The sequence below is a fragment of the Artemia franciscana genome, chromosome 1, assembly GCF_032884065.1.
Source record: "Artemia franciscana chromosome 1, ASM3288406v1, whole genome shotgun sequence".
Taxonomy (NCBI): domain Eukaryota; kingdom Metazoa; phylum Arthropoda; class Branchiopoda; order Anostraca; family Artemiidae; genus Artemia; species Artemia franciscana.
The window spans coordinates 67,724,873-67,749,011 of NC_088863.1; the positions used below are offsets into that span (position 1 = coordinate 67,724,873).

Genomic DNA, 24,139 nt, shown 5'->3' on the forward strand with positions numbered 1-24,139 from the left:
CAAAACGAGTAAAGCTTAAGTTGAATATGCAAATCAAGCTTGAAACAATTATATTATTTTGCTATTGAAGCATAAATGAAAGTCAAAACGAACAGAAATTAAATAAACAATCATAGCAAACAAGCAAACATCAGTTACTAATATAAATGAGTAAAGAAATCTTAAAACGAGTGAAACTTAAATTGAATATGGAAATCCAGCTTAAAACGAACAAAACCTCTACAAAGAAAAGTTTGGGGTTTGCCTCCTTCTTCACTGTAAAAGTCTAAAACCTACAACGTTGTTGGCACTTTACTGAAAACTATATACTTGAACAGTCCTGAAAAGTACAAATAAAATCGGACCGAATGCATGATATATAATGCTATTAATTACTGAAAGACCATCAGTTTCAGATTTTATTACACTGTAATTTTATTTTCATTTTCAATGCTGCAAAAACTGGAAAAAAAAAATTTGTAATACAATTCGTTTTCAGTGAAGCACTAATGATGTAGTACGCTTTACGAGTTTTACAGTTAGGTAAGGGGGCAGTATCTAAACTCCTGTTAGCAGTGTAGCTAAATTTGTCTTGAATAGTCTTGGAAAGAACTAATATATTAAACTAAATATTTGATATATAATAATATTAATTGCTGAAAGCTTATCAGTTCAAAATTTAATTTTACTGAAATGTTTATGTTTGTTTTCAATGTTTTATAAGTAAAAAAGAAAATATTTGTAATATAATTCGTTCTCAGTAAAGTAGGTTTTAGACTTTTACGCTGAAAGGAGGAGGCAAAACCCAAACTCCTCTTTGTAGAGATTTTTTTTTTCGTTTCAAGCTGGATTTGCATATTCAATTTAAGTTTCACTCGTTTTAAGATTATTTACTCAATTATATTAGCAACTGATGTTTCCTTGTTTGTTTAATTTCTGCTCGTTTTGTGTTTCATTTATGCCTCAACAGCAAAATAACAAACAGAAAGGTTGCCCCTAGCCCCCCCCCCCATTGCAGTTCCTGGCTGAAGGGCCACAAAACAGAGATCAGCACCGCTGTTATGGACCTTAAGAGTCTAGTGTCGTCTTACTTACAATAGCAAAATATTTTTTTTTGTTTTAAGCTTCATTTACATATTCAACTTAAGCTTTACTCGTTTTGAGATTGATTTATTCATTTATATTAGCACCTGTTGTATGCTAGTTTGCTATGATAGTTTATTCAGTTTCTGTTCGCTTTGGGTTTCATTTATTCTTTAATAGTTATTTCTGGTTATTTTGAGTGGTAGTAGGGTTCCATTTCTTCTGATCTTCAATTTAATATGGCTAATACTTTTCTTTAGAAAACATCTTTTCAAAAAATAATTTTTTTAAAATCAATTTCTGTCATTTTTGATTGCCAAAGTTTCAAGTTTTTCAAAAAAAATTCATATCAAAAACCTCTATTTTCTCTAAAATTTTTGAAAGTTTTATGTACATTTTCCTCTTTGACGAAATTCACGATAAAATCAACCCAAATCAGTTTGGCGTTAGGCCGAATCATAGCACCACGCATTGATTAATCTATATACTTGACACCGTTTTCAAACATCTTGAGCTAAATAGTTCCTACGTTGAGGCTGTTTTTGCTAATATTAGCAATCTTTTGACAACTTGATCATCAGAAAGTAATTGATAATGCAAGGGCTATGGGTGCCAGAGATTTTGTTTACGTATAGTAGCTATTTTTTTGTCTGGCCGTGAGCAATGTGTGGTCCTTCCTAACGGAGATTTATCAGGTTGTACCTTGATTTCCTGTGGAGCACCTAAAAGAAATAAATTAAGTCCTTTAGCATTTTAATTGTTTTTAACTATGTTTTACCAAGTTTTGACAACACTTTTAAATTTGTGGAAGATTTGACATTACTAAACCTTAGTCAAACCTCTAATACTTCGGACGTTAAACTTAACTCACTCATTAACAACTTAAAGAATGATCTTCACAATGTTGAACTCAATCAAATCATACCCAAAAGCAGTTTTATGCTATTCTCCTTTTTTAAAAATATACCCTATATCAATAATTACCTTTGCATACCAAATTTAAATACGGTCAAACTGCTTGGTGTGCAGTTGGACAATGACCTTAAATGGAAGTCCCACACTTCTCACTTATTTAAATCTGGTAGTTTTCTCCTTAAATCTTCTCCCTTCTCAGTCCAAAACCTTAAAATAATTCATTGTTCTTATATTAGACCCTGTCTTGAATATGCTTTGCCTGTCTGGCCCCCTGGGTTGACCAAAAACCAATGTTCTAAAATTGAAAACATTCAATAAAGAGCAATAAAAATTATACTTGGGACGTCCTATACTACATACGATGAATGTTTGGCTAGACTTGAGCTTACTACACTGGAATTGCGACGTCACATCCTTACAATGAGTTTTGGTCACAATTGCCTTATTTCTGACTATCATCGACGTCTTCTTCCCCCCTTCAAAGAAAATCCCCTAATCCTTCCTAATACAAGACTTAATGCTCGTAGATCTAAAAATACCCAACTTGACTTGTGTCCCCAAATGTTGACCATGAGGTACAAAAACTCTTTTGTTCCCTATTTTGTTTCGCATTTTAATAATTGATTGAATTTTTTAATTACGTTTATCCCTAATATCTGTTTTGTCATTGTAACTGTTCTGACGTGCTTATGCTAGCTTGTGTGCTATTTTAGCCAATAAATCATATTCTTTCCAATCAAATGAAAAAAACTCTCCAAAGTTTATACGAACATTTCTTTCATAAGAACCATATATGCCCCAAGAGTATAACTTACAACGCCTACCCCCAGGCCCTGGGCGGTTGTGTCGACACAGGAGTTTTTCTTATCTGACGTTAGAATTATTTTTAACAAAATGGCTATCTCAAGGTTTTATCCCTTTCATAAGAGCCATATATACCACCAGAGCATAACTTACAACCCCTGCACCCAGGCCCTGGGAGGTTGCGTCGATACAGGATTTTTTTCTAATCTGACCTTTGAACTATTTTTAACAAAATGGCTATCTCAAAATTTTATCTGATGTTTTTGGGTAAAAAAAGGGTGTGTGTGTGGTAGGGGAGGGGGCTAGGTTACCCTAAGATCTCTTTTGATTCTTAAAAAGTGAATTATAATTTTCAATTTCCAAAAAAATGAGCCCTCTCTGAAGTTTATATGAGCATCCCTCTCACCACGACATAACTTAAAACACCTGCCCCCTGGCCCTGGGGGGTTGTGTCGACACCGGAGTTTTTATTATTCAATTTTGAACTATTTTCTGAATGTAAAAGATGGGTTTGGGTAAAAAGAGCGTGGGGGGAGTTGCCCTCCGATCTATTTAGCTTTTAAAAACTGAACTGCAACTTTCAATTTCCAGTCAAATGAGCCTTGTATGAAGTTTATACGAGCATCCTTTCCATAGAAATCATATATGCCCCCAGGGCATAACTTAGAATGCCTGCTCCCCGGTCCTGGATGGTTGTATCGACACCAGAGTTTTTCTCATCTGACTTTTGAACTCTTTAATAAAATCAGACTCTTTAATAAAATAGACATCTCGAAATTTTCACCGGATGCAATTGGGGTAAAAGGGGCGTAGGGGACTAGTTGCCTTCCAATTTCTTTTGACTCTCGAAAACTGAACTAGAAATTCCAACTTCGAATCAAGAAAGCCCTTTCTGATTTTTCTACGAGTATCCCTTCAATAAGAACCATACGAGTCCCCAGGGCACAGTTTATATGAGCATCCCTCTCATAAGAACCTTGATATAACTTACAACGCCTGCCCCTGGGCCCCGGGGGTTTGTGTCGACCCCAGAGTTTTCGTTATACGATCTTCATATAACGTATTTAAGTATTTAAAAGTATTTAAAAAAAATTGCTATCTCAAAGTTCTTATCGGATGGATTTGAGGAAAAAAGGGCACAGAGGGGGGAAATAAAAAAGGATAAAGGGGTATGGGAGCTGGTTGTCCTCCGATCACTTCGACTCTTAAAAAAGGCACTAGCACTTCCAATTTCCAATCGAGTGAGCCCCCTCCAAAGTTTATGTGACGACCCATCCATATGAAGTGCCTCTGAAAAATAATAATAAAATAAAACATTGGAGCCGTGTGGCCTTTACTATAGGCAACGCTATAGTGTTGCCTCTGATTCGGCTAAAATTGTAGCTGCATCTTGGTCACCAAATTCCATGTTTTTGAAAATATTTTTCTTTCTAAAAAAACAAAATAAAACAATCTGAAGCTAATTTCGAAACTGTAATGAGGCGAATTCATAAAGCTAAATCTCAGCTATCGAATAATACCAAAAATTGTCGTTTTTCGTTGGAACTTGAACTTAAATCAGCTTAACCTAAAAAAAAAGAAGCTGACAACCTTTAGACTGGTCTTCAAAAACTAAAAAGTGAGATCCGAAAATTTCAACAAATAAAAAATAATAAGAACAACCTAATGACAAGTCTAAAATAAAATAAGGGTCTTCATATATAAGCTGCAGCAAAATATTTGAATTTTGAGAATGTGTGACTGGTCAGGCATTTTAAAAAGCAGATAGACAGATATGCAAAAGCAGATAGACAGTATTTCCACCTAAAGACCAGTTGAAACTGTCTTTTGAAAAAGAGCAGATAGATTTTAGACAAGGTAGGCAGATAGATTGGACAAGAAAAAAAAAAACAGATGATGGTCAAAAAGAAGAAAAAGAATACTCACCAGCAATCAGCTCAAGGACATGAGCTAAAGGCAAATATGCCATATAGACATCATTGTTGAACATCTTACTAACAACATTTGTGTATGACATTAGGGCTGATATGATATTTTTATGAGTCATCATGACTCCTTTTGGAGTTCCAGTTGATCCGCTTGTGTACATTATAATGGCAATATCATTGGCAGATGGCCAAGTACCAGCTGGAAACGTAAATATTTATTAGCAAGGATATTCACCTGCGTAAAAAGATATGAGCTGTAAAAAATGATTAACTCAAAATTTCAAAAATATTAAGCAACCGTCACTGTCCGGGATATTCATTGTTACAGCAGTATATGCAGTCAAATAAAGAACGTCCCGTGGCGCATAGTACCTTCAAATATAAAATTATTACAAAAAGAGTCGTAAATATATGTGTTGGTGGCAGTCGTTGAGGATATGTTATCTTGATAGGTTGTTATGTGTGAACTAGACCAGAATACAATTACATTAGATAGGTTGAATAAAAGAGCAATCAATTTTTTATTTTTGTGCTATGGTAAAACAAAAAAAAATCTGTATTTTATTTTTATCCCAAATATGTAAAGTTAACAAGTTTAAAGGCAATCACCAAACTTATTAGCAGAAACCAATTCGCATAATTCCAGAAAAAAAGGGGGTTGGGAAGAACGCCATTCAAAAGTGATACAATCCTGAAGAAAACTTGCACTGCCAAATTCTGGAAGTCCAAGAATCGTCCTACACAATTCTGAAGGCCTCTAACTACAAGAATACGGATATTTTTCCCGTTACAAGTGCAAGTTAATTTGGTTTTTATTTCCCTTCTCACTAGGAGTGGTCATATCGAACCAGTATAAGTTATACGAACTATCATATTACCTCAAGAGGGCTTCCATTCGAAAGGTAATTGGAAATGTGCCCTATAGGAGCAGGAACTGACATACAACAACTAAGCCTTGCTAAAGGGGTTGAACTAGGCCTTGTCCCCCTCCTCTGCTCGACATCTATCGAGACAAGTATAGTGTTGTGAAAAAAATGCAGAAAACTCGTTTCAAAATCAAACTGCTAGATCGAAAAAAAAACAAACAAATTTGACACATGAGTAGAAACTGCTATGTATGTTTATCTTTAAAGTAAAACTTTATCATGAAAATAATTTTTCAAGAATCTCGAAAAGAGCGCAAAACGGTGATTTGTCTTTTTTCTCTCCAGTACTAGCACAGAACTCGAGCATTTTAGAGAGTTCTTTGAGGCCTAGTTTAATGTTTACGTATACCGTATTTCTACGTGTTTTGTATAAATTTGTCTTGACATCGTCATAGTAAAATGTCTACCAAGACTATCATATCATATGAATAGTCTGATAGAATATTCTACCAAAATCATCTGTCCAAAATGGCTTTAGCTTCGGAACCTTTTTCTCCTATGGAAACTTTTCTTTCCCCCAATTTTCCTGAAAATTAAGTCCTAAACACTACATCTCTTGTCGATCCTGAATGAATTTCGACAAACGATTCATGAATTAAACGCCACGCATTTAGAAATAGGGATAGCAATTCACAATTTGGGATCTTTACCCAAGCTTATGTTTTTGAAAGAAATTTGTTGGTGAGAGGTAGTGCGGGCCATAGAAGTCACCGAACTTGTTTATTCTTCCAACCCCATAGAGTTAACTTATTAACAAGACTTCTGTTACAAAAAGCTGCAACTTGTCAACATTCAATGCAACTGCTGGGGGGAAGGAAGGGTGTTAGCGGGGAAGAAGGAAAAATTTCTTCCACCAATTATATGAATTTAATCCGTTACGTGGTTTATTGGTTTTAACAGGGTGTAACTATCCACCTTTTTCCCTAAAATATATTCGTCAAGAATGGGATATTTTATAGTTTGGAACCTTGGCTCAACATATGCTATCGTTCAGAAAGGCGCTAAGACTTTGGAGCTTCAATGAAATGAGCCACCTTCACATTTTAACGATAATCTATCCTACCCAAAGGGACCAAGGGAAAAGCTCAACACATGTTACTTCTCTATTCAATCAAGGCCGTATTCTGGATATACCCTTGCACTGATCATCCCGAAGGTAAATATATTGGAGCTTTCGAATATTCCAATGAAACGGCCAATTCAAAAATAATGCCTGATAATTGAGGAGAGAGTGAGGGTGGGCTAAAGGAGTAACTATAGAGAAGAAAGGCAGAAATTAGATCATTGGCCTCCGATCATATTTGGCTGTTCAGAAAGGCGCTAGGACTTTAGATCTTCAATGAAATGAGCCACCTTCACATTTTAACGATAATTTATCAGAAAAGCAGCCATGGGGACACACTCCTCTTCACTAACTGAAGTGTCCTGTGCTGAGAGTTAAAACCAAATTAAGGACATCCAAGCAATTACAGGCATGGCAGATTACAGGCTTTTTTTTCAGCAGTCAGAAATCCTATTTGGGTTTACTGAAAAGTGTACAGTGAATTGAATTGAAACCGATTTAACTATCAGTTATAGTTGATGAAAACGAGCATCACACAAAAATGTTCTGAATCGGTCTTCCTCGGGTGGGACACAAGGCTTTCTAAATTCTTTATGTTTTCGAAAGTCATATAGCTTTTGGTTCATTGCTCAAGATGGAAATCAAAATGCCCAATACCGATTCTGATTATATCAATCATTACAGTCCTATGTTTCCGAGCAATAGCCTAAACATAAATCAAGGAGATTTTTAGGAGGGAGGAGGGGATTAAACATACGAGGAATATCGCTCTTTAGTAACGAAAGAAACCAGGGCATCCAGACCCCGGGGTTCGTCATATTATTAGAGCGAAGTTCCAATGCAGTAATTTTAATCCAAATAATTGAAAACGTTAAACATGGGTTTCCGACGACATGAAGAAAGCCGCCCCGAGAAGAAGCACACCAGATAAAACCAATATTCAACCTGAATAAGTAAAATTTTTTAACTTGGAATAACGTCATATAGATGACCCGAAAAAAATCGAAGTAAGCTTTTCTCAATGAATAAAAAGGAACAAAGATAAAAAAAAATCATAAGCCTAAATGAAAGAAACAAATCCTGGATTGATACCTATCATTCCTTTTTTTCATGTTTCCTATAGTCCTCACAAGAACTCCTTCACAGTCCTTCTGCAGCTTAAACAGTTTTGCTGTTTATTCAGCACGAGTGCGCTGAATTTATTCTAAAGTGAAATATACCCATTACGGTGAACATCCGAGTTGTATCTATAAATTGGCCCTGCAAAGGCGCCATTTAACGTCAAGTTATCTGAATGTTTTTCAGTGAAGGTTCTATATGTAATCTAGAGTAATTTTCATGATCCAAGATTGCTTTCTAAAAATTTAAAGATCCTAGCTTGAATGACACAGCTGTTAAAGCCCTCAAACACGGAAGTTTGAGTTTCTGTATTTATAGACAGGTAGATTTGTACAGACAGATAAGTTGAACAATATAAATAAATACTGGCAGGAATGAATAAGGAATACCTTTTGTTGACTTAGATCCCAGCTCAATTACATCAGTGTAGCGACTGAATTTTACTTCTTTGTTAAAATCCACAAAACTCAGAGGTTTAAGCTGTCCTTCAAAGACTATAACGTTCTTTACCTGAAGAGAAATAATTAATCACTACAAATATTTATTGAGTCATAACAGATAAATAATCAATTAATTAACCATTAAGAAATAATTAATCATTGCAAATATTAGAAATCTAGAAGAATTAGTCCAAACTCGAGGTAAATTTTCGATAATCAAGTTTCAGCCAAGGTTCAGTAAGTCCAAAACTCGATTAATATAGAGGATAATCAATCATTTGCTTGCTCAAGACAATGGATAATAAAAAATTACCGTCAATTCCTCTTGATGTAAATGCAAAACTGACTAAATGCTGGCTATTTTCATATACTATAAGCATTTCAGGGACTAAATTACTTGCTTTCCGCGTTTTTTGGATTAAATGCAATAACTAATTATTAATCGTATTTGTAGCGGTATCTACAACCAAGTAAATGACGAACATCACTCATAGTAACAAAAAAATAGCCTGAACCTCTAGAAATGACGTTGGATCGCAACAAAAGCACACCCTTGAAATCGCCTTGGCCAAAAACCCTTACACAAGAAATTTGCAGTCCTTTAGCTTGGACAACAAGGAAGATCTATGGCCTGAAAAATGAGGGAAATCACTTGCTTTAGATGGGAAGTACCTTTTTACATTCTAAGGTCACACTGGCTATACATGACGCATGAAAAATAGGAAAAAATATATATAAATAGTAAAATTAAAAGAAAACAAGGGTAATATCAGGTAGTGTTTCTACCTATTTTTTCATTAAGCATCTTTTTCCCGTTTCAGTCAACAATCGCACTTGAGTTCCGGAGCTCACCAAGAGAAATACACTCCTCGCGCAAGAAAAATAAAGAAGTAGAAAGAGTAGAAGCAGAGCAAAAACTAGGAAACATAGAACCTCAAATTATCTTCGTTTAACATCCATTTAAGAACATTATTTACCTTCAAATTAATTTCATGGGAAATAAAAAAAAAGAAAAAAAAGAAGAATCGAAAAAAAGAAAAAAGAAATGCAGAAGGGAGAAAAAAGAGAGAAACGAAGTTTGAATGGAATCTCTTCTACTATCCAAAGACTCGAAATAATTTACCACATCTTCGTAAAATCGGGATACAATAAGACTAGCTACAAAATTCATTGGTTTCAAGAAGGTAATTGTATACGTGAGTAATTATGTATATATATTAGTAAACCTGTTTTAGTTTTATACATATTTTTATCTATATTACTTTAGTTTTAGATTTCAGTTGTTTTATCTTTTATCTACACTGAAAACGCCTTGTTGTATACGGGCAAAATATTCATTTGATTTTTGTTCTCTTCGTTTCCTTTTACTGGCCACAGTCCCGTTTGTCATTTTCAGATTCATTTCAAGAATCGAAAAGGGAAAATAGAGCGACGAGAGAGAGAGAGAAAAAAAAGAGAGAAGCGAAGTATGAATACTTTCTCTTCCACTATCCAGAAACAAAACAATTTTTACCCCATCTGCGTCATAGTGAGGTACAAAAAACTTGCCCAAATTACAGGCTTTTCTTACCCATTTGATTTGTTTATTCTATTTGTCGATATTCTTTTATTTGACTATGCTGAAAAGAGAACTAACACTGCAACATTGACAGAAGCGGCGGATAATAAACAGTTGACAATAAACCCTGAGTTTGTAAATATCATACAGTAGATTTTGTTTGTATCATAGATTTTTTCAGTAGTTAAGTCAAGACTTAAAATATCGCAAGGCTTACAGATAAGAGCGGTGCTATCTCCCCAATTTAATCCCCCCCCCAAAAAAAAAATTAAATAAGGGTAAGGGGCTTACAGTTTAAAGGACACAGTAGTCCTACTCCTTTCTGTAGCAGTTTGTCTTAGTTTTAAGTTTAACTTAATTGTTTTTTTTATTTCCGCTCGTTTTGGGACTTACTCGTTGATCTATAGCAGTATCTGTTATCTTTACGTATAATGTGATTGTTTACTTTTATTTCCGTTCGTTTTTGGTTTGATTGACTTTTTGTTTTGCATTGACTACGCATACGTCTTAGGACAAATGCGTTAGTGTGTGGAAGAAAATATCTGAAACTAAGAGATAAATAGCCTTTCGGTATCTCTAAACACAGGGCCGTTCCTAGGGTTGGTGGTGCCTTGGGAAAAATTAACTATAGCTCTCATTAATTTGATAGTTTTGTTGAAACATTTTTTACTGATTAATGCAGAACTTGAACTGATTTTTTTTAAGCAAAAAAAAAAAAAAAAAAAAACCGAATCAAAGTAAGAAATTCGATCTAAGTGACGATTTGTACTAGTCTCAATGATAGACTCAGCATATAATTTTCTAGGAATGTCGTCATACAGCTGCATTGTTTTCCGGCCTTTGTTTTCAACTAGCCTATGTTGGTGTTGTGCACTTCACTTACACAACACCTCATTGACATTTTCCAGAAACTCAAAGTTCGAATCCTTTGCAAATTCCCTAGTGGTATTGCAAATTCTATATCCAAAATCCAAATATAGAAAATTTATTTCTTTGGGATTTTGATGTTCGCTTTGGTTTCAAGCTGTCAAAGCAAAAAGTATATTTTAAACCCGTACTCTGATTGGCCAATCTTAAACTTTACGCTTGAAGTCGATCAACCTGATTTTCAACCTGACAAAATATGAACAAGTATCACAATAAAATGACCTGGGCGTTAGATTCTAGTACCATTTTCTATATTCAAATAGAAGAGAAATTCACCTTTGGTGTCATACGAAGAATTTGATGAAATTTTGGTAAAAGTTCATGTGATGTAATTATTGTCTCTGTGTCAGTTTCGTTAATGCCATGAATAATAGCCTCTTCTCCAAGATTAGCATAAAGAGTGACACCTAAAAGAAAGATAGCAACTTGAAGAATTGAAAAAAATAACTTAGTAAATTTCTAAATTATGGGATTTTTCTATCTTGGAAAGTAGTTGAGTTAGGAGAATGAGAATATCATGAACTAATTCCGGGCCTAAAATGCTACCAGGAGGGCGTTTTAAAGCTACTAATTCCTTATTTCCAAGGCTTAGAAAATTCTTCAGAATACAATTTATCTATCTTATACCCCATGGATATGTTTTTCCTTAGTTCTTGTTGAGTCTACTTTTCTGAGATACTAGGTTTTCAAGAAAAAAAAAGCTTCAATGACCTGAACTGGACCTTTACTGCTGGAGTTTCCTTTTCCTGTTTAAATTTCAAACACACTGTTGTAAATTCTTACAAAACTTATAGTCCTCTATTTCACAAAGGCATGCAGCTTAGCACACTTTCCTTAGGTCTTCCTTCTAAATAAGATATTGATATAAAGATATTTCCAAAGGTTTCATTTTTACAACACTAAGTATTATTCAAAATATAAAAAGATCAATGCCATTTGGAGTAATAGGATGTGAACTTCGCAGACCTTCTAAGGAAATAATTTAGAGCATAGACCCGTTACTGGGAGGTTCATTTACTTAACTTCTTCCTATTTTTTTTTGTAAAATAACTATTTTACCAATGTCATTACATAAACATATTTTTCGAAGCATAGAGATCTTGCTATAGAAGCTATACAACTATTAATAATTATAATAATGTAAGTTTTTCTGATGAAAGTGTGGTGAAACTTGAAGCGAACTAAAATTACTCCTTCGTAGTTTAATCGACATAAAATATGCAAGACCGTGCAATATGGATTCATATAAACTAGACTGTGATATTTCCATAGCTTTGCAGAATGCTGAAAGACTAACGCTTATTGAAAACATAAAATCAACGCAAAAAAATAAAAATAGAGCAAAAAAGTCCTAAAGTACAGTGCAGAACATAGAAGGATAGATAACAATGTTCTCTGAGGCTCTAAAGCAATATCTTTTCAATGTTCTACATATTTAGAGAAACACTACAAATCAATTTATTTGAGCCAATAGTGCAAATATATACTGCATATATATATATATATATATATATATATATTATATATATATATATATATATATATATATATATATATATATATATATTTCTCATTGATGAGAAATCATCAATGCAACAGCACAAACACAAAAAAAAAAAAAAGACAGAAGGAGAAAACGAAGACTGTTTTCCTAAATTAGTGATTAATATAGACCAGCACTTGAATGAGGCCTTAACCCTACTCATCCATACAATCACATAGGTCAAACAGCATAGCCATACACAATCAACCATAAAGAATAATCCATGGACAGGCAGTCATGTCGTCAATAAGTATAAGTCGTCATTTACCAAACAATAGAAAAAATAATAAAGACAAATAATTCAGAGGCAACAACCCAACACAAGGGCTCATGAAAGGGCCAATGAAATCACCACAAACACATTAAAAAAAAAAGACAGAAAGACCATGAAAAATCTGATGGCATCCTTTTTATTCTTCCTAGCCTTTCACTCTAGAAATGGCAACCTAAGTGCACTTTTTGGATACCATAAGGCACTCTATGATGGGGTTATCCAGTGAAATTTATAGAAAGTAATTTGATATATAATTACATTTCCAGTGATCTTCCAGATATCTTTCCAGTTATCTACATTTCCAGTTATCTTCCATAATAAATTTTTTTTAAGTCGGGTGCCTTACCTCATCTATGTTGATCTCATGCGTCTTTATTTGGAAGATGTGCGTCTTATCTCGTTTGCTGATGATAATGTCTTAACTGTGTTTTTCTCATCTGTGCGAGCAAGTTGATCATCTCCCCCATCTTGGTTTTTATCAAGATTACCATCTGGCATGGAAATATGACAGTTATTCGTCGGTTTATCCATATATTTCCTACGATTGCCTTTTATGGAGCAGTAAGTTCTTATGCATGTATAAAAGAGTGCAGGTTCTACAAAACAAAGCTGTTAGAAGAATCGATATGTATCCAGGATGTAGATGATACCTGTGCTTGTTTTACGTTCCTGAAGCTCCTTAATGTCGGCCAGATAAGAGATTACCAACCTGCAGTATTTGTGTTTCAGTGTATGAATGATTTATAAAAATGCATAATTTTGGAACTAGGCAAAGTGATAATATAGGTGTTGATTCACGTCGTGGTACCTGGTCTTCATTTTCAATGAAAGATCTTGGCCCATCTGTATGGAATGAGCTACCATTAAGGCGGCAGAACACGTACCTCAGTTTAAAAATAATTTAAATGATAATTTTTTCTTGGGGGGATTCGCTGAATTTAATTATAGCTATTAAGTTGGGTAGGGGAGGATGAGGAGCTGGAGAGGTAAGGGGGTTGGAAAGGTAAGGATGGGCAAGGACTAAGGTGGGATTGGGAAGACAAAGTGGGGGAGGGGGAGTTGAGCATTGAAGAGTGACGGAGACTAGATTTATTATTATTATTTGTTTTTATATTTTATCTATCAATAATTATGTTTAATTCAGTTATTTATTGATATCTATTTTTTCATATATATATATATATATATATATATATATATATATATATATATATATATATATATATATATATATATATATATATATATATATATATATATATATATATATATATATATATATATATATATATATATATATATATATATATATATATATATATATATATATATATATATATATATATATATATATATAGTTTTAACTCAATAGTTGAGGTTTAAATGAATAGTCGAGTTGATAGGTAAGTAGTTACGTGAATTTCGCGCGACCGCAAACCCTCATAGGTTTTTTCCAGAGCGAAAGTGGTGTTTAATTCATTTATTTGTGAATTGGCAATAATAAACTTATGTGAACTTCCAGTGCCCCACTAGATGCGATGATGGAAAAGATGGCAAGTAAGTAATACCCATACAAAAGGTGATGTTCCTTGTTGTTCAAGATGATTGAGTTTGTAATTTTTCTATAAAGTGTTTTTGACAACAACAATTCTAATGGGGTATTTCTAATTTCAATCTGATGCTATTTTCAAGGAATTTCGGAGTGTTCTTCAAAAATATCTGTAAATTTGTTTTTAAAATAATATTTCACAATCAATATTGATCTAAATTTATTAATCAGCTACAAATTGCAATGTTGTTGGGCAATATCAACTGTCACTGGGCAATATTTTTTAAGTCCTTTTTAAACTTTTGGCTATTATGGGCCGTGGTTGAAGCTTTACTAGATTACATGTATTGCTGCAACCATGACAAAACAGCACCATAATTTGAATGGAACGAGCCTGAGAACAAAAATTATAATATTGAAACTGTTTTAATCTTCTGTTTAACCATGTCCGAACTCGACAGAATGTCTTCGGGCATAATATTTTCAACAAATATTGTTATAATTATAATTATAAAATTATAATGTTGAAACTGTTTTAATCTTCTGTTTGACAATGTCCGAACTTGACAAAATGTCTTCGGGCATAATATTTTCTACAAATATTGTCATATATAATAACTATTATATTAATATGTTATAATGTTGTTATAATATAATTACTGTAATAATATAAATAGTGTTATAATTATATATTATAAGGTTGAAATTATGTTAACCTTATGTTTGACCATGTCCGAACTAGACAAAATGTCCTCGGGCAAAATATTTTCTACAAATACTGATATATATATATATATATATATATATATATATATATATATATATATATATATATATATATATATATATATATATATATATATATATATATATATATATATATATATATATATGAAATTATTACAACAATTCGAAAAATATAAATTTGAAAACAAAAGTTTGAGGCTTAGTAGAAATCGTTGTTAGAAATCGGACTTGCTTGAATAATCAAATATCTTCTGAGAATGAAAGTGATGATTCTTTGCAATTGCTGAACTTTCAAACATGATAAGAGCAAGAATACACCCTGAACAAATTAAATTCATAACGGGGGAGAATCAACAACCTGGACTATCAAATGAGACAAGACCCAAAAACGAAAATTTACAACTGTTATAAATGATAATTCGTTGGAAGAAAAGAGGTCTTTGTCCCAACACCAGAACACCAGACCGTCATGCAAAACTAGACCAATAAGGGCATCTTAAGAAAAGGGTATTGGCAAATTGTCAGAAGTGGTAAAATCCAAAATGAAGAAGAAAGAAAAATAGGGTTACAAGAAAAACGACTGCGGAGTCATAACGTGCCAGAATTGAAAATGATAGTTATGATAATTGGGTTTTGGATTTTAACTTGGATAAGATCATCAATGCTTACCATGCCTTTGTTAAAAGCTTTACGTTTTTCATAATGATCAAAGACAAGTCAAAGCAAATTAATGGTCGAATAACAAAAATAACAAGAGCTAAGAGCTCATATGGAATGAGCTACAGCAAAATTCTAAGAATCAATAGACTGCTTTAAAAGGAAAATCATAGGCTTAATGCTGGTCGGGATTTAAAATAAGAGCTCTGAGTCACGAGATCCTCCTAGATATCAAAATTCATTAAGATCCGATCACCCACTCGTAAGTAAAAAATACCTCAATTTTTCTAATTTTTACTCTCCCTTCAGCCCCCCAGATGGTCGAATCGGGGAAAACGACTTTATCAAGTGAATTTGTGCAGCTCCCTGACACGCCTACCCATTTTCATCGTCCTACCACGTCCAGAAGCAGCAAACTCGCCAAAGCACTGAGCCCCACCCCCTAACTCCCCCAAAGAGCGGATCCAATCCGATTACGTCAATCACGAATCTACGACATTCATATGCGTTTTCCAAGATTTACTGTTTTCCACTCCAAATCCCCCCAATGTAAACAGATCTGGTCGGGATTTGAAATAAGAGTTCTGAGACATGGGTTCCTTCTAAATATCAAATTTCAATGAGATCTGATCACCCGTTCGTAAGTTATGCCAGTCACTTATCTTGGATTTGTGCTTATTCTTCCCACTCGGTTTCATCCCGATCTCTAAGCTTTAAGCGTTTTCCAAGATTCCCCCCCCCCCCCAATGAAACTGGATCCGTTAGGGTTTTAAAATAAGGGATCTGAGTTACGAGGTCCTTCTAAATATGAAATTTCATTACGATAATCACTTTTTTGTAAGTTAAAAATAACTCATTTTTTTAATTTTTTAGAATTAACCTCCCCCCCACTCCCCCAAAGAGAGCAGATCCGTTTCGGTTATGTCAATCACGTATCTAGGACTTGTGCTTATTTTTCCCATCAAGTTTCACCCCGATCCCTCCACTCTAAGCGTTTTCCAAGATTTTAGGTCCCCCCAACTCCCCCAATGTCACCGGATCCGGTCAGGATTTAAAAAAAGAGCTCTGAGACACGATATCCTTCCAAACATCAAATTTCATTAAAATCCGATCACTCCTTCGTAAGCTAAAAATACCTCATTTTTCTAATTTTTTAGAATTAACCCCCCCCCCCCAATTCCCCCAAAGAGAGCGGATCCGTTCCGGTTATGTCAGTCACGTAATTAGGACTAGTGCTTATTTTTCCCACCAAGTTTCATCCCAATCTCTCTACTTTAAGCGTTTTCCAAGATTTTACGTTTCCCCATCCCAACTCCCCCCAATGTCAACTCATCCGGTGGGGATTTAAAATAAGAGCTCTGAGACACGATATCCTTCCAAACATCAAATTTTATTACGATACGATCACCCGTTTGTAAGTTAAAAATACATCCTTTTTTCTAATTTTTCCAATTTAATCGTCCCCCACTACCCCCCCCCCCCCAGATGGTCGAATCAAAATGACACTTTCTAATTTAATTAAGTCTGGTTCCTGATATGCCTGCCAAATTTCATCGTCCTAGCTTACCTGAAAGTGCCCAAAGTAGCAAAACCGGGACAGACGGACAGACAGACAGAATTTGCGATCGCTATATGTCACTTGGTAGATACCAATTAACATAAAAACGTAATTTCACAAAGTCGCTAATTCTAATTTTATGTCATTTAAAATATTTAAGGGGTTGATTGATGAAAATGAGGACTGATAAATGTGATTAAAAACTAGTGAAAGAATCTAGACAAAACACTAGAAACTGGAAAAGACCTATATATATATATATATATATATATATATATATATATATATATATATATATATATATATACATATATATATATATATATATATATATATATATATATATATATATATATATATATATATATATATATATATATATATATATATATATATATATATATATAAATAAAAATAAGTTGTCTGTCTGTGTGTCTGTCAGGTGACGTCATGTTTCTGTGTCGACTGACGTAATGAAGTTAGTTGTCGTCATTTTTGCTATGACGGTGACGTCATTAAAGATATTTAAGACATATATGTTCACGTAGAAATCTATTAATGTTTAAGTTTAAAATGACTGATGAACTTACAATGGCAAAAGCCGATGAAGATGCTCAAAGAGTCTATGCCAAAAAACTTGCTGCTGATAGAGAAAGTCAGAAAAGAAAGCGTGCCGAGGAATCAAAAGAACAGCAAGGAAACAGGCTTGAGGCTGATAGAGAAAGAAAGAACAGAAAGCGTGCCGAGGAACTACCAGAGCAACGCGAAAGCAGACTTGCTGCTAAAAGAGAAAGTGAAAAAAGAAGGCGTGCCGAGGAATCACAAAAACAGCAAGAAATCAGGCTTGCTGCTGATAGAGAAAGTAAGAAAAGAAAGCGTGCCGAGGAATCAGAGCAACCTGAAAGTTATCGCCTGGCATTCAGGTACAGCCCAGTCGATGATTATAGCTTGAGTAGATGTGTTCAAATCGGGACAATGTCTAAAATTTGTCCCTATTGCAAGGCCTTGAAATTCAATGGTGAAACAATGGGAATGTGTTGCGCCTCAGGAAAAGTTAAACTTCCTCTATTGGCTGCACCACCAGAGCCATTGAAGACTTTCCTTACTGGAACTACGTCAGAATCTAAGCGTTTTTTGTCACAAATCAGAAAATACAACTCATGTTTCCAAATGACGTCGTTTGGAGCCCAAATCGAAAATCCAGATCAATTTATGTCTACTTCGAAAACAGTTAGAGACGTCAGATATGACTTTTGATTTTACATCAGAAATTTATAACTACACTTTAGTTATTATAGAAGATTTGTGCGTACGTATGGCAAACAAACCTCTTAAGGATTTGGGAATGCCTTCACCTAACCGTATCGCTGCTGTTTCGACATGTGTAGAATTGGATCGTGAACAAAGTTACAGTACGAGTGATCTATTGTCGTATGTACAAAATAACATTTCCAAGTTAACGTCGGAACAAAAAGACATTTATGATACGATAATGCATTGTGTCGATAACAACGTTGGAGAAATTTTCTTTTTGGATGCGCCAGGAGGTACTGGTAAAACGTTTGTGATAAAACTGATTCTGGCATCAATTCGATCAAGAAATGATATAGCATTGGCAATTGCGTCGTCCGGAATAGCCGCAACATTGCTGCCTGGTGGAAGAACTGCTCATTCCGCTTTGAAATTGCCTCTGAATTTGCATTCTACAGAAACTCCCACGTGCAATATTTCCAAATCATCTGGGATGGGTAAAGTATTGCAGCAATGCAAACTTATTATTTGGGATGAGTGCACAATGGCACACAAAAAATCGCTCGAGGCTCTGGATCAATGCTTGAAAGATTTGAGAGGGAGGTCGAAACCCTTTGGCAGCACATTAATATTGCTTGCGGGAGATTTCAGGCAAACATTACCCATAATACCTAGATCAACTCCTGCAGACGAAATGAATGCTTGCCTGAAAAATTCTAATTTATGGGCACACGTAAAAATATTAAAATTAACTACAAATATGCGTGTCCGATTGCAAAACGATGACTCTGGTCAAACATTTTCAGATCAATTGCTGGCAATTGGAAACGGAAAGCTCCCAGTAGACTCAATTTCAGGACGTATACAACTACCTGCTGATTTCTGTAATTTAGTGACGTCCAAAAATGAATTGATTGAAAAAGTATTTCCGAATATTCTAAAAAATTATAAAAATAATAAATGGCTAAGTGAAAGAGCGATTCTCGCACCCAAAAATATAGACGTCCACGAAATCAACAATATTGTCTTGACCAAGATTCGAGACCAGGCAGTCCTTTACAAGTCAGTCGACACAGTTTTGGAACCAAATGAAGCGGTTAATTATCCATCTGAATTTTTAAATTCCATAGATCTTTCAGGGTTTCCACCACACGTGCTACAACTAAAAATAGGCGTACCAATAATACTTTTAAGAAATATCAACCCACCAAAGCTTTGCAATGGCGCGCGACTTGCCGTAAAAAAACAATGGAAAACTTAATAGAGGCCACAATCTTGACAGGGCCTTTTGAGGGTGAGGCTGTTCTTATTCCTCGCATTCCCATGATTCCAACGGATCTGCCTTTTCAATTTAAAAGATTGCAATTCCCAATTCGATTAGCATTTGCAATCACCATTAACAAAGCTCAAGGTCAATCATTAGAAAAATGTGGTATAGATCTTAATACTGATTGTTTTTCCCATGAAATATTGTACGTTGCATGTTCGAGGGTCGGTAAACCTGACAATCTATTTATATGCAGCGACAATTGGACAGCGAAGAATGTTGTATATTCGCAAGTTTTACGCAGTTAATTTGTATTGTATCTATCTATCTATCTATCTATATAAAAACGAGTTGTGTGTATGCTTGTTTGTTTGTTTGTAAAAAGAGCGTTTGCATATGACGTCATTATTAGTACATACGGCTTTGTATATGCACAGACAATGGGAAAGCCAAGAATGTTGTATATTCGCAATTTTTACGTAGTTTAACTCCTGCAGACGAAATGAATGCTTGCCTAAAAAATTCTAATTTATGGGCACACGTAAAAATATTAAAATTAACAACAAATATGCGTGTCCGATTGCAAAACGATGACTCTGGTCAAACATCTTCAGATCAATTACTGGCAATTGGAAACGGAAAGCTCCCAGTAGTGGGAAAGCCAAGAATGTTGTATATTCGCAATTTTTATGTAGTTTGAAACACATATATAAATCTATCTATATTCACAGGTGGGACACAGGGACACAACTACAATGGCGCGTAACGACTTACGCGCGCGGGGGGGCTTGGGGGGGGCGCGAAGCGCCCCACCAACTAGGTGTTGGGGTGCATTCCACATAAATGTCTAGCAGGAGTTTATTCTTTTGGACCTTTTAAAATAAATCTGAGGAATTAAACTGAATGAGTTCAAGGTTTAAAATTCAAGTTTGGTCTTCCCAGCCAAGGAAAAGCGGTGCTAACGAAGAGAAAAGTATATAGAAAAAAATCAACAAAAATGACTTCATGATAAGAAAAGAAATTGCTTGGCAACTTAGTGCTGAAAGACTGGAGGAAAAGAAGCAAAAAAAGCAAATAAAAAAGTTTAATTATCTGTGTTCAAGTTTTAGGTTGTACCCGCTTAAATTGAGTGTAGTAGTAAATATCTTTGAAAAATTTAACACCCACTTCACAAATGCTACAAAAAAGCGAAAGGCAAAAAAAACTCACAGGTCATCCCACGTCTTAGACATCCGAACGTGGCAACAAGCCATTCGACTCTTGTTTCTGAGAATATGACAACTCTTTCCCTATCTGTAACACCAAGTTCCGCCAATCCACGCCCAAAATTGTCCACGTCAACATCCATGTCAATAAATGTCCGCCATCTGTAATCGCCAAGAACAAACTGAAATCATATAAAATCAAACAGATAAAGATGGAAAAGAGAAAAGAACACCACAATATGTCACAAAGCAATAGGATTTAGTTATTAAGATAATAGTTTTATGAAAACGAGCCAGGGAAAACTTTGCGATATAGATAATAATAATAATAAATCATCAAATCCTACTGCCGCAACTACAACTGACAATTCACTATAGCACCGAGACACCTTAGGCCAACATAACTACACAAGTCCCTCCATTCTGGTTTGTTCAAAGGTTTACTCTTAATCCCCTCTCATACAATTCCAATTTTCTCTAAAATCCTTCTTTGTTACCTCTTATCGCTCCATTCAGAGGCGACAATCTGTCGGTCTTTATTCGTAAAAATACCCTGGCCGTCTCAATGTTTCTTTCATTACAGCCCTAGAAAGTGGGATTGGACCATTTTTTTTTAACATCTTGTTGTTTGACATTCAGTGAGTCAAACGGATATCTATTACAATCAATGACCAATTCCTCTGAAAACACATGGAATTTATCTCTGCCTGTCAAAGCACCCACGCTTCAGAGCCATACTTGACCACTTTCATTACCATGACTGCCAATATTCTTATCTGGGTCCACAAACGTACCGTTGCATTCAATATGCCGGGAAACCCAAAAAGGGAGGTTTCAAACAACTCTCAGTCAAAATAATACAATAGTCCACATTTGTCCCGAGATGTATGGCTAAGAATTTGTCCTTATTTACTGTTTTTTCAAGAGTCATCAGATCCAGCCATCGATTCTAGGGGTTTTACTAGTCATAAAAAAAAGAGATGATGCCAGGGCGAAGCCACAATTTCATGCATTTTGTGTTGTAAAACAACAATTTTGAACTGAATAACTACAAAAGGCTTTAATTGAGTAAATTTCTGTTAATGAAGCAAACATTTGAAAGCAAAACAGAGATTTAGGCAGAGCCACTCCTAAGGATGGAGCTACCGGGGCAGTTGCAACGGACACCTTAGCTTGGGGGGCGGTGTACCACGACTGAAGAATTGCTCACTTAGATCAAACTTTTCGCTTTGATTCGTTTTTTTTTGCTTAAAAAAAGTCAGTTCAAGCTCTACATTAATCAATAAAAAAATGTTTCAACAAAACTATCAAATTAATGAGAACTATAATTAATTTTTTCCAAGGCACCGCCAACCCTAGGAACGGCCCTGTGTTTAGAGATACCGAAAGGCTATTTATATTATCTCTTAGTTTCAGATATTTTCTTCCACACACTAACGCATTTGTCCTAAGACGTATGCGTAGTCAATGCAAAACAAAAAGCCATTAGAGACAATTTAGATGGTCAGAATGGTGGTTGTACTTTATTGCACATATACTCATTAAATACTAGCGAGAAGTCCGATAAATTTGCTTTTTTTGGAGGGGGGACACGAAATGTCCCAAATATTTTAGCTTTCCACGAAAAGTTCTTAAGATCAATGTAAATACAGAGAATTAACCTTCCGGGACTTGCAGCGTTTAAATGAACATAATTAGACTAGGCGTGCAACAAAGGGCTGATAGGGGAGAGTTAACCTGTTATAGCAAAAACGGCAGCTTTACTGAAAAGTGGAATCATTTCATTATTGAGACATTGAGACAAATAGTGAAAATTGAAAAAATAAAGCGCAAAAATATGATTTAAACTTGTTTCTATTCAGTTATCCTGTTAGCTGTTAAACTCTCAGTTAAACTGATTTTATTCATTTATTACTCCCAGTTTTCTTGTGCTACAGAAGCAACACATTGGTTTTGTCCTAGTAGTCTTTTTTCTAAAAAAAAAAAAAAAACAAAAAACAAAAAAAAACAGCCAGATCCAAGAAACAGCCCGCAAAAGTGCTCAGAAATATTTGCACCAATTGTGAACAATTTCAATAATTCACTTATTAATCCATGTACGATTAACTAATTGGCTTAAATTTGGGAACAAACAAATTGGATACAATGAATTTGACAACCATTAGTAATACAGGACACGCTTTGTAAATATACATAAATCTCTAGCAAACAGAAGATTCATGCGTATAATATGGAAAATAGCAGCTCATTAAATTGTTCTTCCACACAGAGAGGCTGGGACCAGGGCTGTCTGAAAGAGAGGTCAAGGGGTCCATGACTCCTTCCGTTGAAAGGTCAAGTCTTATCCATTCTTCTTATATTTTATTTTTCCTTGGTATTTGCATATTTTTAAAGTTTCAAGTATTATGTTTGCTCAGACTAGAGACACTTTGAGATACTAAAATGTAAAAAAAAATAATTGGATCATTTTGATGCAGTTTGCTTTAAGAAGCACAGAAAGGCAATGGAGACCACGGAATCAAACGGGGGGGGGGGGCTATCCTAGACTTAGATTATGCTGATGATGTAAGCATTCTAGATGAAAATGTGAGTGAAATGAATGAACTTTTAGAGGTTAAGCGAGTTCAGGGTGCTAGAATAGGTTTGAAAATTAATGTTAAGAAGACCAAGTCAATTAGGCTTGTAATAGGTGAAGATGAAAAGGTGACATTGGGTAAGGAAAAGTTTGTCAAATGGACAGCTTCACTTACCTTGGTAGCATTATTAGTAAAAACGGCGAGAGTAGTAAAGGTGTTAAAAGTAGAATAGCCAAGGCTCTGGGTGTTTTTTCACAGTTAAAAAAAAGTTCGGAAGAGTAGTAAGACCAGTCTGCAAACTAAGATTAGAATATTGGAAGCTACAGTGATGGCAGTGGTAAAATATGGCTATGGAGCATGGGCACTCCTAAAATCAGAGGAAGATTTGCTGGATGTTTTCAAGAGAAATTCTCTGAGGATTGTTCTGGGTACCCGGCTGACACTCCGTATTTCAAACAGTAGGCTGCACAACAAGTATGGTTCAATTCCGCTTTCTAGGCTATAATACGAGAAAGGTTGAGATGGCTAGGGCACGTTCTGCGGATAAATGATGACAGATTGTCAAAGATCGTCCTTTTCGGCCAACCGTCTAGGGCTAAAAGAAAAGCAGGTCGTCCGCGGTTGGGGTGGTAGGATGTCATAAAGAACGTTTAAAAGAAATGAGAACATTCTGGGAGGGTGTAAACAGGGAGACTTTGAATAGATTGGGATGGAGGAGGAGCGTGCGTAGCTTTGTTGGCGTCAGGCGGCTTGGTGCTGCGGTGAGTTGT

The 24,139-nt window shown here is 34.9% G+C and overlaps 1 protein-coding gene across 1 annotated transcript in view; it reads right to left on the reverse strand.

Moving 5' to 3' along the window:
* LOC136033179 (long-chain-fatty-acid--CoA ligase 4-like) overlaps positions 1–24,139 on the reverse strand; it is a gene marked incomplete in the record, with an annotated part of 65,913 nt that overhangs the window by 27,519 nt on the left and 14,255 nt on the right. The window contains 4 exon segments of the mRNA XM_065713879.1: positions 4,708–4,908; positions 8,207–8,327; positions 11,019–11,149; positions 20,798–20,975. Of these exon segments, the coding sequence (XP_065569951.1) occupies positions 4,708–4,908; positions 8,207–8,327; positions 11,019–11,149; positions 20,798–20,975 (631 nt within the window).